Source organism: Empidonax traillii, unplaced genomic scaffold, assembly GCF_003031625.1.
Source record: "Empidonax traillii isolate 1590-97213 ecotype Southwest subspecies unplaced genomic scaffold, ASM303162v1 scaffold9:size3134949, whole genome shotgun sequence".
Taxonomy (NCBI): domain Eukaryota; kingdom Metazoa; phylum Chordata; class Aves; order Passeriformes; family Tyrannidae; genus Empidonax; species Empidonax traillii.
Genome location: NW_020955202.1, coordinates 1,921,688 through 1,942,416, shown reverse-complemented (window position 1 = coordinate 1,942,416; position 20,729 = coordinate 1,921,688). Strand labels below are relative to the sequence as shown.

General features: G+C 38.7%; 1 protein-coding gene across 2 annotated transcripts in view; it reads right to left on the bottom strand.

Moving 5' to 3' along the window:
- Positions 1-20,729, bottom strand: part of MICU2 (mitochondrial calcium uptake 2) — a 143,737-nt gene that overhangs the window by 27,804 nt on the left and 95,204 nt on the right. For both annotated transcript variants that reach the window (XM_027884367.1, XM_027884359.1), the window contains exons 3-6: positions 11,105-11,136; positions 10,917-10,992; positions 6,269-6,316; positions 2,019-2,101 (exon numbers count right to left, since the gene is read on the bottom strand). In XM_027884367.1, coding sequence (XP_027740168.1) covers positions 2,019-2,101; positions 6,269-6,316; positions 10,917-10,992; positions 11,105-11,136 — 239 coding nt within the window. The remainder of the gene's footprint in view (positions 1-2,018; positions 2,102-6,268; positions 6,317-10,916; positions 10,993-11,104; positions 11,137-20,729) is intronic.

Genomic DNA, 20,729 nt, shown 5'->3' with positions numbered 1-20,729 from the left:
GTTTCTGTAAGAATCTCCTCATTTGTTTACCTGACACAGTACCTATTTAAAGGGAGCACTGCTAACATGGTATTTTGGTGCAGAGGCACTACAAGCTGAACATGTTCACTCGTGTTCATGGAGTTAGTTTCCCCTGTAACATATTGTTTTGTAGATGAATAATACAGCCATAACAAACATGTTTTGGTGATCAGGGCACTGCTGGCCTAATAAAAATTCATTAGGATTGCACCAGGTTTAGTAGGTTAAAAATACAAGCTTTTCTAGATTTTTTTTTTTTTTAATTAGCAGAATAACTAACATTTTAACAGAGCAAGCGCTTCAAAATGAAAATATTTTGTGTAGCAACAAATGAGTGTAGGGTTGTGCTGGTTTTGGCTGGGGTAGGGTTAATTTTCTTCACAGTGGCCAGTGTGGGATTGTGTTTTGGATTTGTGCTGAAACACAGGGGCTGATAATATAGAGATGCTTTTGTTATGGCTGAGCAGGGCTTGCACAGAGCCAAGGCCTTTTCTGCTTTTCTTACTGCCACGCTGGTGAGGAAGTTGGGGGTACATGGGAGGCTGTGGGGAGACACAGCTGGGACAGGTGATCCCAACTGACCAAAAGGATATTCCAGACCGTAGGACATCATGCTCAGTATGTAAAGTGGGGAGAGGAAGGAAGAAGGAGGGGACATTTGGAATGATGGCATTTGTCTTCCTAAGTCGCCATTATGTGTGATGGGGCCCTGCTCTCCTGGAGATGGCCGAACACCTGCCTGCCCATGGGAAACACTGAATTAATTACTTGTTTTGTTTTTCTTCTATGTGTGGCTTTTGCTTTCTCTATTAAAATGTCTTTATCTAAATCCATGAGTTTTCTGGCTTTTGCCTTTCTGATTCTCTCCCTGATCCTGCTGGTGGGGGAGTGAAGGAAAGGCTCTGTGGGCCTTGGTTGCTGGCTGGGGTTAACCCATGACGAGTGTATCTGCAGGCTCAGTTAGGGGCTTCTGGGAACACTGCCTTGGAAAATGATCTAATTTCAAGCATTATTTTCTAACAGTACTACTAAGTCTAAAAGTATTTTTACAACATTTTATAAAATCTTTAAAGCGTGACTCATCAATCAACCTTGCTAAGAGGCAATTCACTGAAAAAATGGTGATCAGTGCAAAACCCATGCCAGCAGCTACTGTATCATTAATTCAGAGTTTAAGGCTATGAAAGTACACTTACGTAAGTTTTTGCCAATTTCTCTATCAACAGGTGCATCTCTGTAAGTTTTAGATTCTATGGTTCTCTAGAGTTTTGCATTAATGGTCACCTTTAACTGTATCCTGGTGACAGAAAATAATTTGAATTGTAGTAGCCATGTCAGCTTCTTATAAAACTGTCTGTTCAGTTAGCTCCCATATTAATGAAGGATCTGAATTAAGCTGAGGGAGTCTACCAAAAATTATATTTGTTAATTCTGCATTCAACTTTTGACACAAAGTACTTAGTTAACAGTCTTCTGTTAAATATTTAAAAGTTGAATAAACTATTCAATTAAGACTATTCTTCTTTAAAAGAACAGAGCAAAGTTTTCTTTGTTTTTTGAGCATCTGCCTTTCTCCCTCATAGTTCATATAAAACATGGGAAAATGCCTGCCCTTCTGCAGCACCAAAAAAAATTAATAAAAAACAAGGGAGGATGATGTATTAAAGAAATTATTCAACATATTTAGAAAATAAAAGGCTCTTCCAGACGATTATTTAAATTAGCTTATGGGATTAAGGAATGTACACCAAACTTCCTAGTAGCAGATTTTTAGATACAACTCAAAGGCAACATTTATAAAGGTGGATTCAAATTCAAGTACTTCTATAGCAATGCTTTAGTATGTGCTTCTTGCATACAAAATATTTTAGTAAGTATATGAGCATAGATTGGACTGAAAAATAGGCTTTATGATTTTAACGAATCTTCATTTAGCAACTATAACCCATGGATCTATTTAAATGCTTTCAAATTAATACGCATATAAATACACCTACCTTAAAGAATTCTTTCTTTTCAACTCGCTCATTGCCATCTGTATCCAACATTTTAAAGGCAATCTGAAGTCCAGTTTGGGGTTCTGCAATGAATTGCAAAATAACTTTACTGAAAATATACACACAGATGCTTACACTAGCGCTTAAATAATGATTACAAAATTAATAATGACTGCAAAATGAATACTGTCTATGGTTCAGTTCTCCACTGTTATAAAAATCCATGGTATTTCCAGTGAACCACGCATAGCTCCTCCAATATAAGCAAACTTTTTAAACACCTTCTTACTATAATTTCAAGGGACAATTAATGCAATGGGAAAGTAAGAAATGCCAGCACTGCCCAAGCACAGCCATGAATGTCCATCTGATCTCCACAACAATATTGTATCTCTTACTGTCCTGGTCTTAAGATACTCTCTATGGATGTCTCCATGATCCCACGTCACTTCTGCAGTGTAGCTCCTTTTCAGGTTAGATGAGTGGAAATTACCGTCAGAAACCAATAATTATTCCCAAACTGGGTAAAAGAGCTAGAGTACTCCTCAGGTACTTCTTGCATGGGTGACTATATGTCAGCATTTGCAGTCCTCCCCAGCAGACAGAGCGATGCTGTAACAGTGGCCAGCTCTCTCGGCTCCTGCTCCTGCTGTGGTTAGCCCCAGGCATTTTTTTCCTTCCCTTCTCCTTCTTCCCTAAACAAGGTACTCAAATATTACTGAGATGTAATAAACTACTCTTTCCGGTCTTTTTTGACAAAAGCATGTTTTGTATGACTCCCATCAAGCTGATTTTTCTCAGGAATTTTACACAATTTCACCCTGCATTTCCTTCAGTGAGTGGATGTTTTTTTTTTCAACACAAAAATGTAATGAGCTCTGAATCTTGCTATAAAAACACGATGTGTTTTGAGCTCCTTCCCATGATTTCCTGGTCTTACTTTGCTTACAGAAGGTGGCCTCGCTCATTAGCGAGCCCACACAAGAGCAGCATGCTCCTGAAAATGTACTTATAGTTCATTGCAGTAGCAAGCCCTTATCCCGGTAATTTCTGGAGCAGATGAATTAATCCACAATCCACTTAAGTCAGGCATTAATATGAAAGCCAGGGATTTATTGTCTCTGGAATATATTCACGTTTCCAAGAACAATGTTGGACCTATGAGGGCAGTGAAACAATACCTAAAAAACTCTAATGCTTTCAGAATTTTCCTTTTGGAAATATGTTCTTCTAGTTCCATTCTGAAAAGTTTTAAGTCTTGCCCTTTTTTTTTTTTTTTTTTTTTAAAGAATCTTTCTGCAAAAGGAAGAAGCTGAAGGAATATCCCAATCCTTTTAAGTCATAACATGATTGTTAAAGTACAATTTTTACATTTTAAAAATAACTAGATCTTTCAGCAGTCAACTAATATTCTATGTGAAGCAATCTTGTGATGCAGGGATATTTTATAAATACCACTGCAATATGCACAGCAGAGCCCTTCCCCAGCAACTGGGTTGTAATAATCAAAACTGGCTTCCTTTCCATGGAAATGGCACATGCTAAATTTGTGTTACTAGTACAAAAACAAGAAAAGGCTATCCTATAACATATTTAGAGAATAAAAGTAATTGATGTATTTAATAGTAATTCATACCATCTGTGTTCCAATTTTCAGATAAGAGAGCTGTTACTGAAAATACAGGACCTAAAGCTGCTTATACAGAGCTGACATACTTATCTGATATGATGTAACCCCAAAGGTATGTGTTCGTAAAATAAGCATTGTTCAAAGACTACCACAGATATATTTGTATTTAATTAGAATCAGGCAAAAATCCAAAATCTGAACAGAAGAGATTCATCTTGGCTGTGAGTGCAGGTGAGACCAAGGTGCTTCCTATCCAACTATTCTTATGTTGACCAAGCTGTCAATTTGTGTGACTGGCTAATTGAAACGAAGCTTTGAGTAAAGGTGACAACTTCAGTTCCTGGACTTCTTTACCAGGCAGGGCTCCATTAACCTATTGCTAGAAATGAAATTCAATACAGCACTGGAAGAAAAAAAGATAGTGATGATACAAGGCACACAGAGAAGAGAAAAGAAGGTCACAGGGGCAAAAAAATAAAACCTTTGACACAAAATTACGTTTTTAAGTTCAGTGTTGTTACAGACACTGCTTTTGTACAACAGGCAGCATGCTCTGGTCAGCAGGGTCCTGGAACTGGGAGTCTGGTGAATCTTTTTGTGTTTCCCAATTTTTCTGTTGGTGACTTTAAAGAAGTAATTTAAATATTAATGCCTGCTTTAAGAAATCTCATTAATTCTCAGTAGTGAGAGAGACAGGTTGTGTAACTTGGAGCTGACTGGCATGGGATACTTGTTAGGCAAAGATAGAGGCACTAACACTTGTTGACATTTGCTTTCAAACTGATTGGTATGATAACCCTCTGTGTAACCAAAGCAGCAACATTAGCATTGCATTTTTATCTTGCATCAAAAGGTGCCTTTGTTTCTGCAGTTCAATACATTCTTATAGAAATTCTGTGAAAAATAATGTTACTTGATTGTTTGGAGAAGTGGAACAACTTGCTCTGATACTGCTTCAATTTTCTAATTGTTTCAGCCAATAATTCAGCATGAACTCACAGTTGCCATAAATTTTTTAAGAAATAGAATCTTTGGCACCTATTACTGCACCTTCAAGGTATTCTTCTGAAGTTATAATTTGTCTGTCATAGCTGTCCTTTTTTAACATAAATCCGCCATTTTTGACTCGCAAAAAATACATTAAAATCAGTATTATAACTGGGCTAAAGTCTTATTTCTGATTTTAAAACCACTTGAACACATGGTATAACTCAGGTTCAAGCAGCGTGTAGCATGGGACAGTCACCACTGCTGAAGCACTGTATTTGTCTGTTAAATAGGTTATCTTAATGCATATATATATATATTATTTATTACTGTGCACTAGCAGAAGTTCCCTAAGAGATTACCCTCCCTTATTGCCGTGCAGTAAGAGTTAATGTAGTTCTGCTAGAAATGTGGTAAGCTGCAAAAGGGCTACCTAAACTGTGCAAGAGGTGTACAGTGATGGCTATTATCAGGAAGGCTGGACATACTCTCTCCACTCTCTGGAGACCAACATTTGTTATTTGTTCATACTACACCATGAGAAGGTGCATTTCCAGTGCAATGAAAGTTTGTCAATTTGTTTAAGCCTCGGCCATGGAAGTGATGAGGGTGAAGCATCTACAGTCCATCAGGCAAAAGCGACTGCTTCCTTCTGTCCTTTCCCCATCCACTGATATCACAAATCTAGTAAGCCTCGTTTTGTCCCTTGCTGAAAATGTTAGACCCCGTGTAAGTCAGGCAAACAAGACTGCACATGTGGACTATTCCATGGACATGCACACGAACTACTTCACAACTAGTCTGTGGGTCTCACTATGTGATGTTCATTGCACACGTCTCCCATCTTGGTATTTTTCAGCATTGCCTACACTTCATCAGAACAAAATGGAGGGGTGGTAAGCACGGCACAGAGTAAGTAGTGGTGAGGGAATCTAGAAAATCCGACATCACTAGTATGTACAACAAAAAATGCCTACTGTTTGTAGATAAACCAAAAGGTCTGATAGAGAAAAAGGAAGGAAGCAAAGGAGGGAGGGCAGAAATACATGTAAAATACTTGGAGAAAATAAAAGGAACAGAGGATAAAAAAAAAGGATTAAAAAAGCCAAACATAAAGACTCTGTAGAATTCTGTTGGTTATGTATTGCATCCATTGTATATCTGAACACAAGAATAACAGGGAACAACCTCTGAGATGCCACAACAGCTTTTTATTCCACTGCATGAGCTACAATGTTAATGTCTGATTTCCAAAATGACTAAAACTACTATACAGAAGACAAATTATTTATCTTTTCTTCCTATTCCTCCTCCCCTTATTATGTGGTTCTGTAACCAATGTCTGCCCTCTCTCAAAGTCTTTATACAAGTTTTTCTGATCCCATGGTGCAGGGATTACCATGATTTTTGAAATATTGCTATGGACCAATGATGCCACTATGGAAGTAAGTTCCAATCAATTAAAGTTATATCCATATATATATATATATATGCATTATCACTCTATATAGTGGCTTCTTACATTTTACAATAATGCAGAAATTTGGAAGCTAAAAATTTCAAGAAAAAGTTCCTGGAAAGTTGTTAGTAGCTGAGTATTTATGCCAATGTATTTTAAATATACAATACTTACTTGTAAGGATCGTCAGCAAAAACAGGTACTCTGCATAAGATATCAACCCTGAAATGAAAGAGTTAAAAAATTACTTGCAAAAAACACCCCAGAAACTCATAGCAAGACTTGAAACATCAAATCCTATAAATATAAAAACTGTAGTTTGACATAGTATTAAATAAATTTATTAAAGTAAGCCACTTTATTATTTAATAAAGTTTTTACTTCTGTTTTTAGTGCTCCGAAGGTAAAATTCCCTAACCAGAGATTCATCAATGTTCAAGTCTAATCCAGAAAGTAAGGTTTATTTAGTATTAACAAAAGGCCTACTCTAAATCTTTGGATTTTCCCTGAAAACATCCAATGTTTATATAAAAGGCAAATAAATTAAATGTGCTTTGTCACATTTAGTACCTGGGAGGAGAACTACTCTAACATTACCCTGAAGGATCAAAGTCCTCCATCCTTTGGCAGGCTCGCAAAGGCGGAGAAAAGCTTCCCTCTAATTCTCAAGGGGAACGTGGCAACACGCAAAGCTGCCAAGCTGCTAGATTGTGCTGATAGTACTGCTGGGCTGAGCGCCAAGAGGAGGCTTCTCTTTTTTTTTTTTAAAATAGGAACATGTCCTTTCTACAAGGTGAAAGTATTTCCCCCCCTTTTGAAGGAAAATTCCAGTGTTTTCTTTTGAAATACCACCTTAAGTGAAAAGCCTGAACAAACACAAAGATGTGATAGTGCCAAAATGGAGTGTACAAGCTAAAGATAGAGAGCGCATAATGAGGGTGGTTAAACAAGAGAATTTGAACCATCTGCCCCGCAATAATGTTTGGAGAAAAAATGTAAAGGGCTTTTTTATAAATCACTTTTCAAAATAACTGAGCTACTTTTAACTTGTGAGTGAAACATTGTATAATGCTGAAGCTGCTAAAATAATGAAGTTCAAACATGCCTATCTGTGCAAAGATAAACTATTTTTATAATTAATATTTAGTTAATTGATAGATAAGGAATACACTTAAGCTTCAGTGATAAGCAATTAACTTCTGATAAATTACTATGCACAGATAGCAGCATTTGTATTTGACTTCAGATAGTGACTTAACACTTTTAAGTACCATTTCAGAAATATGAAATTGGTAAACGCAAGAGTCTGAAAACTGGAGAACAAATCTTAGCTAAAGGGAGGTCTAATGTTGACCCTGTTGCCAATTCAATCTGGTTCCATATCTCAGCTTTCCTCTTCATCAAAATGGGGCTATTCACCCTATTATCCAACATGCATCATGTGTAAATCAGCACAGTACTACAATCATAGATACAATAGGGAAATAAAAACCACTTTCACCTCAAAAACTTAATTTTGCTTACAAGTTCTAGCATTTCTGCCATTGCAAGAATACAAATTATTATTTGTTTTGCTGTAAAACTTGGAGTTGTGTTCCTAGATAAAACATGTAGGTTTTCTACAAATTCAAAACCAAATAAACAGAGAAAGAACTCCTACCCCAAATTTTTAGCTTATATGCTTAAGTATAAGACAAGATAAAAAAAAAAAAAAAAAAAAAGATGGAAACAAAGAGGGAGTGATAAGAAATCAAGCCATTGGTGTGATGGGCAGCGATCAAGATTCCTAATTTTGTTTTGTGTTTGTGACACAGCAAAAGAATGTTTGAGGAAAGAATTCATAAAGGAATTCAATAAAGGAAGTCAATGAGGCAACTTCACAGGTCAGTACAGAAAACACCTCCCAGTCATGGACTGCAGTGGTGTCAGCACAAAGATCCCTGACTGAAAATTTATCACCAAGTGATGAAGGAGAGAATCACTGGCCAAGGAGAAGTGGGAATGCCTCTCTGCTGTCTTGAGGTGCACTGCACAGGGATAGTCTAAGGAAGGCCCAGAAACTGAAGACAAACAGCTTACGATAGATAAAACAGAACAATGAGAGCCCAGTGTTGGGATATAGAACAAGAGAACTTACACTCAAAGGAGTTGTGAAAGAAAAACATATTTATCAAAGCATTCGAAAGGATATTAACATGGCAGATTATATTTGCTAAAGTCATAGAGAAAAAAATGTTGTGATAATTGAAATACAAAATACTGAGCCCCTGGAGAGTTTTAGCTATATAGCTAGACAGGGATCATTATACATTATAAAATTTTGCAGAAAGAATCTGCAAAATTTTTACAGAGATGGTAGGATGTGAAGAAAAGATCAATCTAAAGACAACATCCTGCTCATTGGCTCAAGGGAAAAGCATTTGAATTGCAGAGGTCTGGAAATAGGACGCTTGAAAAGTCACTATAGTCAAATCGGTAAAAAGGTAAATATAATAAAAATATTCTTTAAAACCTGACTCAGTGCTTTAAAGCAAATCCCCAGCCTGCCTGATATTTTCTGGAAGACTGATCATACTAAAATCATTTGTAATACAATTTTTTTAACTTGTGGACTAATTCCATTAAAAATCTTATTTTAATTTTATTGTCCTTTTACTACTTTAGTGAATGGTCAATTTACCTCATCCATCAAGTAAATGAAATGTTTTGGCAATTTTCTGTTTAATTCTACAGTAATCATTACAAAGTTACTCTAATTAAAATATATAACGCAGCAAATTTAAAAAAAAACCCACAATAAACAGCCCAATGAAAATTATATTCCTTTACCAGTAAAATTTAAAAGATAAAAGCCTCACATACTGTTGAATGACTCAGCATACTTGCAGCCAAGTATTTGCAGTTAGCATTGGCAAAATACTGTCATTTTCTATTGCTAAAGGAGCTCTCTCTGTCCCTCCCTAGAAATCTGTATCCTCAAACTTTATAGCAAATGCTGACAGTACAATATTCTTAGTGCTGAACAAATCACAAACCCCACAAAATACGACACGAATTTTAAAACTGCCCACTAGAAGGCAGAATTCCCTAGCATTATGTTTTACAAAATGGACTGATAACAGTTTTTCCTCTCCTTGACATTTAAATAACAATTTGAATGTAGTGAAAATAACCTCAGCTAAACAGTGGGACAGGGCAGATTCATTTTTCTGGTCCTTGTAAAAGAGTAAATGTTTTAATTTTTAAATTGTGATAATAATTCATCTCAAAGCAAAAGCATCAAAGTCACTAAACAGACATCACGATCAAAAACTGTAAAAATTCTATGGGTTGTGGAGACATATGGATGACTGCACTGAACGTTCCTGCATCATCTCAAACTCCTACGTGACCTTTGAAGGACAGAAGATACGGACACACAGTGCTAAGCACGGGGAGATCTTGGCCAGAATGCAAAAGACGCCAGGCTGAGCATATCACTGAGCCCACTTTGTGCCAAGCACTCAGCTGGGAGAGGTGCAATAAAAGGAGGCAGCACTGATTTGCTATGTTTGCAATTTCTCTTGGTGGATTCCCAGTTTTCACAGGCAGTGTGCTCTGGGGTTTTGCAGTGTCCATCAGGAGAAACAGAAAGGCTCTAAAAAAGAAGGTATAAAGAGAGAATATCCAAGAATTAAAGACTGGGAATACTTTAAACCTAATTCTGGGAAAGCATGTGATGATTAGTAATTTGAAAAGGCAGGGAATCAAATCCAGCCTTCCCTAGGATAGGAAAAAAATGCTCAGCTTGTTCGGAGGTGATTCAGGGTTGCTGGGGTATGCTGGGGCTTTCAAGAGCGGACTGACAAGCAAGGCATCCAGCTGGAGCCCCCTCTACGTCTGCACAAGGACGCAAGGAATGAACCACAAGCAGAAGGGGCCACGAGGCCGAAGGGTAGGTGATATGCTGCAGGCTGAGACTGAGGGCTGCTCTCTTGGCACAAGCTGCCAGCCCTGTCTGGGGATCTGCTGTGCATGGAGAGTATGGCTCATGCCTGCCAAGGAACTGCAGCAGTGCAACAGCAGCTTCCAGAAACGTCCATGACATAAGGGATTCAGGCTGAACTGTATGATACAGAAAGTCTGTGAATAGGCACTGTCAGTCTTTCTCATTAGTTTGGGGATTTTGGTCTTCGTTACTGGTGAAATGGTTAATTACTCATCTATTTGGTTTCCTTGATCCTCTTGTTTGTTTTCTCCCTTCAATTAATTTATGCTAATGAGATGTTTATTTGGTGTTCTTTAATTCCTTGTTGTTACACAAACAATATCCCAGCTTTCAGAGTTTTCCAATATAAGGTGGAAATGCTGGGTGAAAAAAAACTCAAAGCACATCAGCGCTGCAAAGGGTCACAGAGCTCCTGAAGAGGGAGAAGTAAGTTCAACTGCTCTTGGAATCAGGGATGCTGCTTTACATAATTAGATACAAATATTATTTTTATTCTTAGTTTCCATGCATTCAAGTTACATAGTGAAACAGCAGCTTATTAACAAGTCTTAAAAGTCCATTTTGTGCTGAAGTTATCCTTTTCAGTCCCCTTCTCCTCTCCAAGTAGGCTTTTCATTTTCTTTCATGTCTCCTCCTGCACCTCTGAAGGCTTTCAATTCCCAGCCCTGCCTCTTTAGTCTCTTGCATAACTGAGAGACTTGCCAAGGAGGCAGCTACTGGCTAGACGGGTATGAAGTCAAATCCATGAAAATGTACTTAAAAATACATTCGACTCATACCATATAATGAGATAAAAAGCAAGATGTGTTTTTCAGTATCAAAAGCGCTCATTACCTTTATCACCAAGGTCTCTAAAAAAGGTCGGTCCTGGTTTAGCTTTGGCAACATACAGCAGTGCAGCATCTACCTCCTTCAAAGACACAAACAAGAAAATATAAAGCCAGTTTTGAAAGAGACTTAATCACTTCAGTAACAGAAAGAATGCAAGTTCTTTTGAAGAAGGAAAGGAACATTTTGCTTACCTTTTTTGTCAGTTTCTTGGCTGAGGCTTTGCCTATAACAAAAAAAAAATCATCGTTATTCAATAACAAACTGACTTTAAACTTTGATCAGGTCCTGTGGCATTTCTTCAGATTTTTATGGGAAAATGCTAAGTAATATGAAACAGAATATTTTGCAACAGGCAGTTTATTTCTAATTCCCATAATGATCATGAAAGGACAAGATTCAAAAGCAATATGAGCAGTCTGTTCAAATGTTCTCTCAACGTAGATGAAACCACAGCTCACTTCAGTATCTACGACCGCCTTACTAGTGTAACTTTGCATACTGTGGGCTACAAATGTCACATACATTTCAAAGCAAGACTACACAGTAAGAAACAACTGTAGTATTTGGGGATTTGCATACACACATAATAATCCTTGAAGTGCTTGTGTTGTGCTCGTGAAAGCTAAGAAATACTAAGAAAAAAGAAAAAAAGTACAAAAATGTTGATGTTTCTATTAAGCAGAAGTAAATTGAACAACTCTGCCTTCTGAAAGAGCATCAGATGAAAATCATGCAAACTCCTAAGGGTTTCTTAGTAGGTCAAGTTTATGCACTCAAATTTATACACTCGAGACACTGGCAATAGTATAGGTTGTATTCCCATGTAAATCAACTGTTTGAAAAGCTGGATGTATCATTAATGGAACATTCCAGCTGGTTAGGCATGGATCACAGAAACCCTGTGGTCGTGGACCAGCAGGAGTTGCGCTCCATCCCTTCTCTGTCTATCTGCCCTGTCACACTGATCTGCCTCCTCAGCATTTCTCCTCATACAGTTCTCAAAACCCTGTTGTCCTTCACTCTTACCACTCTCAGCCCGTCACTCTCTTCCTACATCACCAGTTCCTCTGGATTCCAGCCAATCATTCTCTCCTATTTATTCACACTGTGTTAGCACAAGCTGAGCTGCTTGGATTTGCTCTGTGGACTGGTGCCTCTGTGTGCAGCAGCCTGGCATGCTCCACGCTCAGACTCCAAGGCTACTCTGCTGCTTCACGGGCACCTTGCATCCAAAGGGCCACCAGCACAGCACCGCTATTTGGAAACGGACATGATGGAGGCAGCCTGGTGGGCAGCTGTCAACAAAGATTTACCGAGCATTTTCACAGGCCCATAATTTAGCCAGACAGAGGAGCATTCTCAGTAAAACAGCAAATTTCCATATAGCTGGCAACTGGCATGCCCAGCTGCAGGGGGTCTCCACTGGCAACTTTTTTGCTTTGGACAAGGGAAGCTGCTGGAACATCTCAACCAGCAATAGCTCATTTTTCAGCACAAGCAAACCAGTGTGTCCTGGCCTCTGCTCTTTGAACTGGCAGTAACAGTTTTGCTAAAAAATTCCTCTCCCCACACCCCCTCCCCCAAATTCAGCCTAAGGCAGACACCTGGCACATAACATTTCAACACAAATGTTTAAGTTTGACAAAAGTTTTAAGCAACTAAAATTAGGGGTTTAATACTGGAGTGTTGAGTGACCCCAGCAACAGGTGTTGCCAGTACCACCTGTTACTGTGGATGAATACATTTTTGTGCACTGCCTGTACATATATTTACACCCATATACACACACATATATAAAGCTACATAGGTAGATACCCTCTAACTTAAACAATGTATGAAGTCCTCTCCTTTGCCTCATTTGAGACAAAAGAAGTCAGACCAATAACAGAGCTGGAGAACAAGCAACAATCACTATATCCAGTGAGTCCTGAGCAGTGTGATGTAACACCACAGTTACATCTAACACCGTTCACTGCTGCAGAGCATTTTAAAGAATGGTTATTTAGTAAATTAACTGATTAAGATCTCAGCTTTGAAATGTCGCTGCTTCTGCACAGCACATTTCAATATGGAACTAAACTACAGCTGTTCCTTCAGCTCTGGGAGACCTAGACAGTGACCAGCCTTATAGGAGGGAATGAATCAGGCTGTAGGTCTGCAAAAAAACCAGCATCTGAAAGAAAAAAAGGGAAACATTCACAATGTTTTTCACTGTACCTGCTCGTTTTACTCACTGTCTGTACTGAAGCCAGCCATACACCCTTATTTGGTTAAGGGCAGCTCCACTCATTTCATTTTCCCGGTGACCCCAAGAATATCACATCTGGGATGGCACCTGCTACCAGAGCAAGGTACTGGGGAGTAGCCTTTAGTCGGCATCCAGGAGGATGGCAAAGGGAGACAAGCTAAACTCGGCGAGCTGTAACAGCAGAGGTATGGATAACTGATGCAAGGTAAGGAGAAAGCACTAGGAGCTACAGCTGAGACACTAGTTGGCCAAGCTTGTCAGGCTCTACATTTGGTAAATTTGTGCTTCTCTTCTTTGTGTTGCATTCGGTACAATAACTCTGAAACACTTCAGTTACCCGGTTACTGGGTGACAACATATTCTCAATGAGAATTACTGTATCTTGATAAAAATTAAGCAACAGAAGGAAAATCTGTTGTAGACATATAGACTCTCTTTTCGCCAGCCAGCAGTCACAAATGCAACTGCCTAGAGCTCATAAAATGGCTGTGGCAGCCATCAACATCTGTCCTCTTACATCCAACCAGTCACCTCCAGAGGATGTTTCGGATGCTGACATGTCGACTGACCTCTTTCAGAAGTGAAAAGACAGTAACAACAATACAGAGGTGCTTGTGCTACTGTTGCATGGGTGAAAAGAATATGGAGGAAAGGAAGTCTTTGCTCAGTGGCAGAAGAGGGAGAGGACAGTCATATCATCCCAGGAGATGGTGAGACGTAGAACCAGGTGGGTCAGTCGGTCCCTGCCACGACTGACTGGACGAGGGACAGCTGCTACAATAAGAGAGGAAAAAAGGCAGGATGGAAAGGGACAGATTGAGAGATGAACAAAGACGTTTCTACTTTTCAAAACAGTAAATACATCAGACTAATAAATGTGGAGTCTTTTAATGTTGCTCTTCTCACATGGGCTTCAAAATCAAAATATTTAATAATCTAGTGAAATGAAAATGGCATACAGATATCATCACGCATGTGTACTGTTAGGCTAGGATTTTTTTGGAAAAAACACCCTGACACTTGGGACAGTAGTATTATTTTTCATATTGCCATTGGTCTAAAGTATTAGAATATAATCTCATAATAATGCAATAATTTAAATTGTAGAATAACTTTCCAGCAATAATTATTTTAATATTTTATAAGAATTAAATCCAGTTATATTTTATTGGTACTGTCACCAAATAAAATCATCTGTGAAGACTCAAAATCTCAGTTTTCATTTGGAAACATCAGCTACTTTTATTGTAAAATTCATTATATTCCTTGAATACTAATTTAGCTCTTAGTGATTACTCTCTCTAATTATTTACTTCCTAACAGTGAGATCTCTTTAAACACCAACAAGGAAAGCTCTATTAATATCAAATGTGCAGCCCTCTGAGGAATCAGGTCTCTTAAGGCATTATCTATGATAATTAGGAGAAGGTTAGCTCTTCTTTGCAGAAAATGCATTGCAAAGGCATTAATAGTTTTCTTAGTCTGTACACTGAACAACAAAAGTGCTTCTTTCTTTCTATGAATTAAATCTTGGTGCTGTCATTCCTCGCACATGACTACAAATACATCAGGATCTAAGTGCTTCTCTGAGGAATACAGACAATAGGTACAATTATTAGGAATTATTTAATCTATTAAGTAACAGATCTGTACGATGCAATTTTCTATAGCTTTATTCTTTGACACTAATAGGTTCTTACCAATAGGTAAATTAATGACATATTAGAAAACTTGTTTGTAGAGTAACAGTCTCACTTTGGCATCAAAAAAAAAGAAACTAGGATTTTTTTGTTTTGAATTTGAATGAACAAGAAGAAGAACAACTTTTTTTTTTTTTTTCCCCTTACAGAACTGCCATGATTATGATGGAATTCTGGTTTAAAGGATATTGAGTATTTTCAAGGGTCTCTACATATTTTACAGATGCCATCATCTAATTTTCACCATTATAGCGTATCCATGAAACAATGAGGTACAGACACACCTTTCATGAACAAAAAGGCATTTCAGCTTTTTAAGTTGAATGAATACCAAGTCTACTTAGAAGCACACAAATTTTGTGCTGTTAGCCAAGAAAGTTAGTTGACAACTGTAATTAAGAAAACAGCACCAAGAGCATATCCGTCAGCCTTAATTTGCCCTTGGCAAACCTGGATATTTTGTCACACGCGTTCCTTACAATAGAAGCATTTCCATCATCTATCACCTTTTTACACTGAGATGTAGAATGGACTTGACATCGCTGTTAGGATTAATGTTAGGAAAGCTGAATTAAACAAGTACCCACTTGCACTCAGTAACACCCAATTACACCTGTACAGCTAAGGAAAGGCTTAGCTCTGACAAAAGACATTTAGATTCAAAGAACGAACAAAATCACTAAGATCAACAATTATAACAACAATAATCAAATGCCAAAGCAAAAGTAGTTACTACCACCTGCAAGAAAACATACTTTTACATATTTGCAAGATTCCTTTATTTTTTGTATATAGAAATTAAAATTTGAATCAGTCTTTCTCCATAGCCTCAACTTTAAATGAGAACAGTATAAAATAGGTATGTTTTCCTAGGAGGACAACAAACTCCTATCCCTTTTATCAGCCGTCACTGATACGGTTTGACCAGGATCTCTTTTTAGCTCCATTTCAAACAGACAAAATGACAAACAAACAAAAACTAAACCCAAAAAGACTTCCCAGATTTTTAATTTTAGACAGCAATTGTTGCTACCTTTACTGAAGTTTGGCAAGTTCAAGGCCATACTGGAGTAGTATAAAACCATTTGTTTTTTCATGAAAAATTATGATGAGAATAACATTAAGTATATTTACAATTCAGACAAACTCTCATTCTGCAAAATGATGAGTGAAACAAACCTTTTAAGCCGGATGGGATTTCAGCACAGCTGTAATCTGAGGATCAGGGCATTTTAAAAACCAAACCCACTGTGTGCAGCTCACGCTGTGGCCTTCACAGCAGAGCCCACCCTGCAGCCTTGCCTGCCATGGGAACAAGAATTTGTATTTCTTTGTTTTAACTGGCTGCCAGCTTTCATGCAAGCTGAACTCTGAGAATCCTGCACCACTGAGCTGGGTGAGATAAGAATTGCGTATGTTGATTTCCTTGGGGAGATGCCATTAAAATTTTTGCTCAAATTAGCCTGAAATTCAATAGCTTGTATTTCATTCTCATCTCTCTCTCAGATAATTTTAATGATACTGGACAAGTACCTTATATTAACAAGGTGTCCTTTTTTTATCCACCTTATTTTCATTCTCATTTTTTAAAGCTCTTCCATGCATTTGTAAAGTACTTAGTGCTAATGAAACCAATAAAGGGCAAATATTCAAGCTAGTAATTAATTCTTTAAGGCCTCCTTTTGAAATACTGGTGATATCAGAGATAAATCAAGGATAACAAAAAAAATTAAGGCTTTTTGAAAGCATGACAAACCAAGTGGTCAGATTGCTATGATAGCTCCTGGCAAACCAGTATATGAATAATAAATGAGCATGCAATCCACTTCAGCTAGAAAGCTTTTATCGAACTAGTGCATTGCTCCATTGCAAGATAATTGATAAAAGTCATTTCAATCACATGAATTAGTGAATTGAACCACCTGAATTACAGTTCAAGTATGCCCAGTGGAAAAGGCAATTTGCAGTAATAGGAGCTTCTGATATGCTTTTACAAAACAAGCTTTGCATCTGTCCTTCTTTATTTAAAGCAATCATTCCTCTGAGGAAACAAGAAATACACAGTGCTGGGCTGAGGCCAGCGCTGGCAAATCTCTATTTCAGAAGAGCAGTTGCATCAGAGCAAGTCAATACCAGGAGGTTTCTCAGTGAGTCAGGCAGCCCCGGGTAAAAAGGGTGGGATGCTGATGCAGGGAAAAAAACATCAAAGGATGACACAGTCTTTTAGGAAACTGAAACAGACTAAAAAATTAAGATAAGCAAGTTTTCAAAACCTGTTAAAGAGACCGTGGCACCGAGTCACCAGCAGTGCAAGGAGTTCCCAAAATAACCAAAGGCACCATGGTAAAAGCAGATGCTGTGGTGCCCACTATAGAGCTTGCGAGCAGCTCAGTCCTCATTGGAACTGTGGCAGGAGTCTAAGAGGATGGCAGGGAGAGCAGGGGAACAGCTTCTCCTTAGGTATTATTGAGAGAAAGTGACATATCCCCAGATCTGCTCTCTTTCTCATATCCGAACTGCAGATAAGGAAAAGCTGAGAACGTGTTCAAACTTCCAACCTTACCACAAGACTTGTACTGCAGTCATACACGGCACAGAGAAAGTTACTTCTTCCAAACGACTAGGAAAGCCTAACAGGCGTGTAATGGCAGCCCTTGGCTGCACAAGGAGCATGTGGTGCGAGTTAAGACTTCACGTGTAACACACAAGCAGCAAGAAGCCAAGCACAGAGCTCAACTGCAGATGAGCATCTCCCCAGCAGGAGAGGCTGCCAGTCCTCTGGGCTGGTGCACAGCTCATGACGGGAGGAAGCACCCTGAGGAAGAATGTGTCATGTGAAATCATGTCCTCAAGCTCCCAAATAAGCACCTCATGCTTGGTTCCTCTGGCTTCATTTAGATGTCTAAAAATTAGATGCCTAAATCTGAGTTAGTGATCTCTATGGTGCCTTGCTGTAACTATGATGCTGTGAGGACATACGCAGAAAAGGGTTTATAATTAACTTTGAAATCTGCTGCTCCTATTTCAGACCTGAGGAAGAGCTCATATGCCCAAAAGCTCGTCTGATTTTTCCAGCTGAGAGCAACTGGTCTAATAAAAGATCTCTGTCCACAAACCTCACCCTGACTAATGACCACAGGGTCCCTTAATACTCAAGGGAGAGAAACTGACAGAGCAGAAGAACAATTTATTCCAGGTTGAAACAGGAGTCCAATCCAGGCCTTGGACTTACTTGTTTCCTTTTATTATCTTTAAAGAAATAATACAATCTCCTGCTCTGACCTGACATTCAGATAACAACTGCTTTCTGTATTTGTTCTTTCTGAAATCTGTTTTTTCCAACCTCCTATCTATCAGCCTGATGCTAAGGCATGTATTCTGTTTTAATAAGAACTTAATCAGACACAAGAGCAAAGTTTACTACAGTGTAAGAGGGAGAGCGGCTGCATAATTGGAGCAATAAAGTCTTCTAAAGGACAGTGAAGATTACCTGGAAGTAACTGTATTCATAATACATGTTTCTGAGACCAGAAGGGTGGAGAACAATTCCTGCCAATTTACAGAGAACATTATGCAGTTCAAACTTTCAGGATAGATGGCATTTCCTGAATCTGCACAGCAGGCAGGCAGAGCCTCAACCCAAGAAAGAATTCCTATTATTAGGTTTGAGTCAGTCTCATCTAGCAAAGACTAGACTACACCTTCAAGAAGACTCCTACTCTAAAATAAAGAAGCTATGATTTCTGTAGCATCCCTCCGCTTTAAGTCATCATCTCCTATTGCTAACAAAGACTATTTTTTTAAATACTACAGCATAGCAGCACATGCTAGGTTAAGGTACTAACAACTGATGAGGACAAACTATTAGGATAGCCTCACAGCACTAGAGGTTTAATTCAGTTCCTTTACTAGGCAGAGTTAGAAGTCTGGATCCCTGGCCTAAGGGTTCTATAATCTACTTTATGGTTAGGGAAGATAAGCATAGAAGAACAAATAAAGTAGGATAAGACCACGAACAATGAAATGACACAGTTAAAAATCTGACTGCATACACAACTTGAGAAAATTGCATCTTAATTGTAAGCAGAGAATGAAATTGTGTGCAAATCAATCATCCCACAATCAAAGCGAAGAAAGAAAAGGTAAACATCTTAACAGAGCCAGAAATTCTTATCTCACTGTATAAAACTTGATTTAAGTTTATGTGCTGAATATAAAGCCACCATTGCCATCGTACCAACTATTCCTATAGTCTCATTCAGCTACTTCCTTTATAATTTGAATTCTGAAGATCTTCCCTGTCATGACAAACTGTTACTTTTCACATGCATCTTACAAAATGCAAAAAAATCCCCCCAAATCAGTTAAGGACTAAGCACAAGAATATTAAACATTGCTTATTACAAATTGGGCTCTTGCTCACACACATAAGTGAGGTGCCAGGTGAAGAACTCATCCTCTCTGTGGGAATTTATCATTAGCATAAAGCTACCCTTACTGACCCTGGAATAAGAAAAAAGAGGGCATGTGCCTTTTTCACACTTTTACTTTGATGCAATTTATCCCCTAAGCAGGAACTGCAAATCATTTCAAACTGTGTCAAAATATCCAAAGCAACTGTATGGTTTATTGTTCTTTGATATGCAATGAATGCTCCAGCATGCAAGAATTATGGATAGCAATGCCAAAAATAATCACGTGGGTCAACTACTTTGTCCTATTGCTCCCAACAGACTTTTGCTCGTGCATTACCTCATCAGTTTATGTGCACACAAATACATGTTCACACATTTGAAAGATAGTGTTAATACTAAACTCTGTTTTGGAAAATGGCCTCAAGTTACACCATGGGAGGTTTAGATTGCATATTAGGAAAAATTTCTTCACTGAAATGGTTGTCAGGCATTGGAACAGGCTGCCCGGGGAAGTGGTGGAGTCACCATCCCTGTAGGTATTTAAAAGACATGTAGATGTGTTGCTTAGGAACATGGTTTAGTGGTGAACTTGGCAGTATTGAGTTAATGGCTGGACTTTATGATTTTAAAAATCTTTTCTAACCTAAATGATTCTGTGACTCCACAATTTGGATTCAAAGGACAATGGAATCACTAAGGTTGGAAAACACCTCTAAGATCATCGAGTTCAATCACTAACACAGCACTGCCAAGCCCACCACTAAACTATATCCCCAACTGCCACATGCATGTGCCTTTTGAATAAATCCAGGGATGGTGATTTCACCACTTCCCTAGGCACCCTGTTCCAATGCCTGACCACCCTTTCAGTGAAGAATTTTTTCCTAATATTCAATCTAAACCTCCCCACTTGCAACTTGAGGCCATTTCCTTTTGTCCTGTCACTTGTAACCTCGGAGAAAAGACCAACCTCCACTCTTTTGGTAGCTGTAGAGAGTGATAAGGTCCCCTCTGAACCTCCTTTCCTCCAGGTTAAACAACCCCAGTTCCCTCAGCTGCTCCCTATAAGACACACCCTTTCCCAGCTTTGTTGCCCTTCTCTGGTCACCCTCCAGCACCTCACTGTCTTCCTCGAAGTGAGGGGCCCAAAACTGAACACAGCACTCGAGGTGTGGCCTCACCAGTGCCAAGTACAGGGGGACAATCACTGCCTTGGTCCTGCTGGCCACACTATTGCTGATACAGGCCAGGATGTCACTGTCCTTCTTGGCCACCTGGGCACACTGCTGGCTCATGTTCAGCCACTTGTGTTGCTCAGCACAGCAGATCCTTTTCCACTAGGCAGCTTTCCAGCCACTCCTTCCTCAGCCTGTAGCACTTCATGGGGTTGTTGTGACACAAGTGTGGGACCCAGCACTGTTGGACCTCATACAATTGGCCGTGGCCATGGATC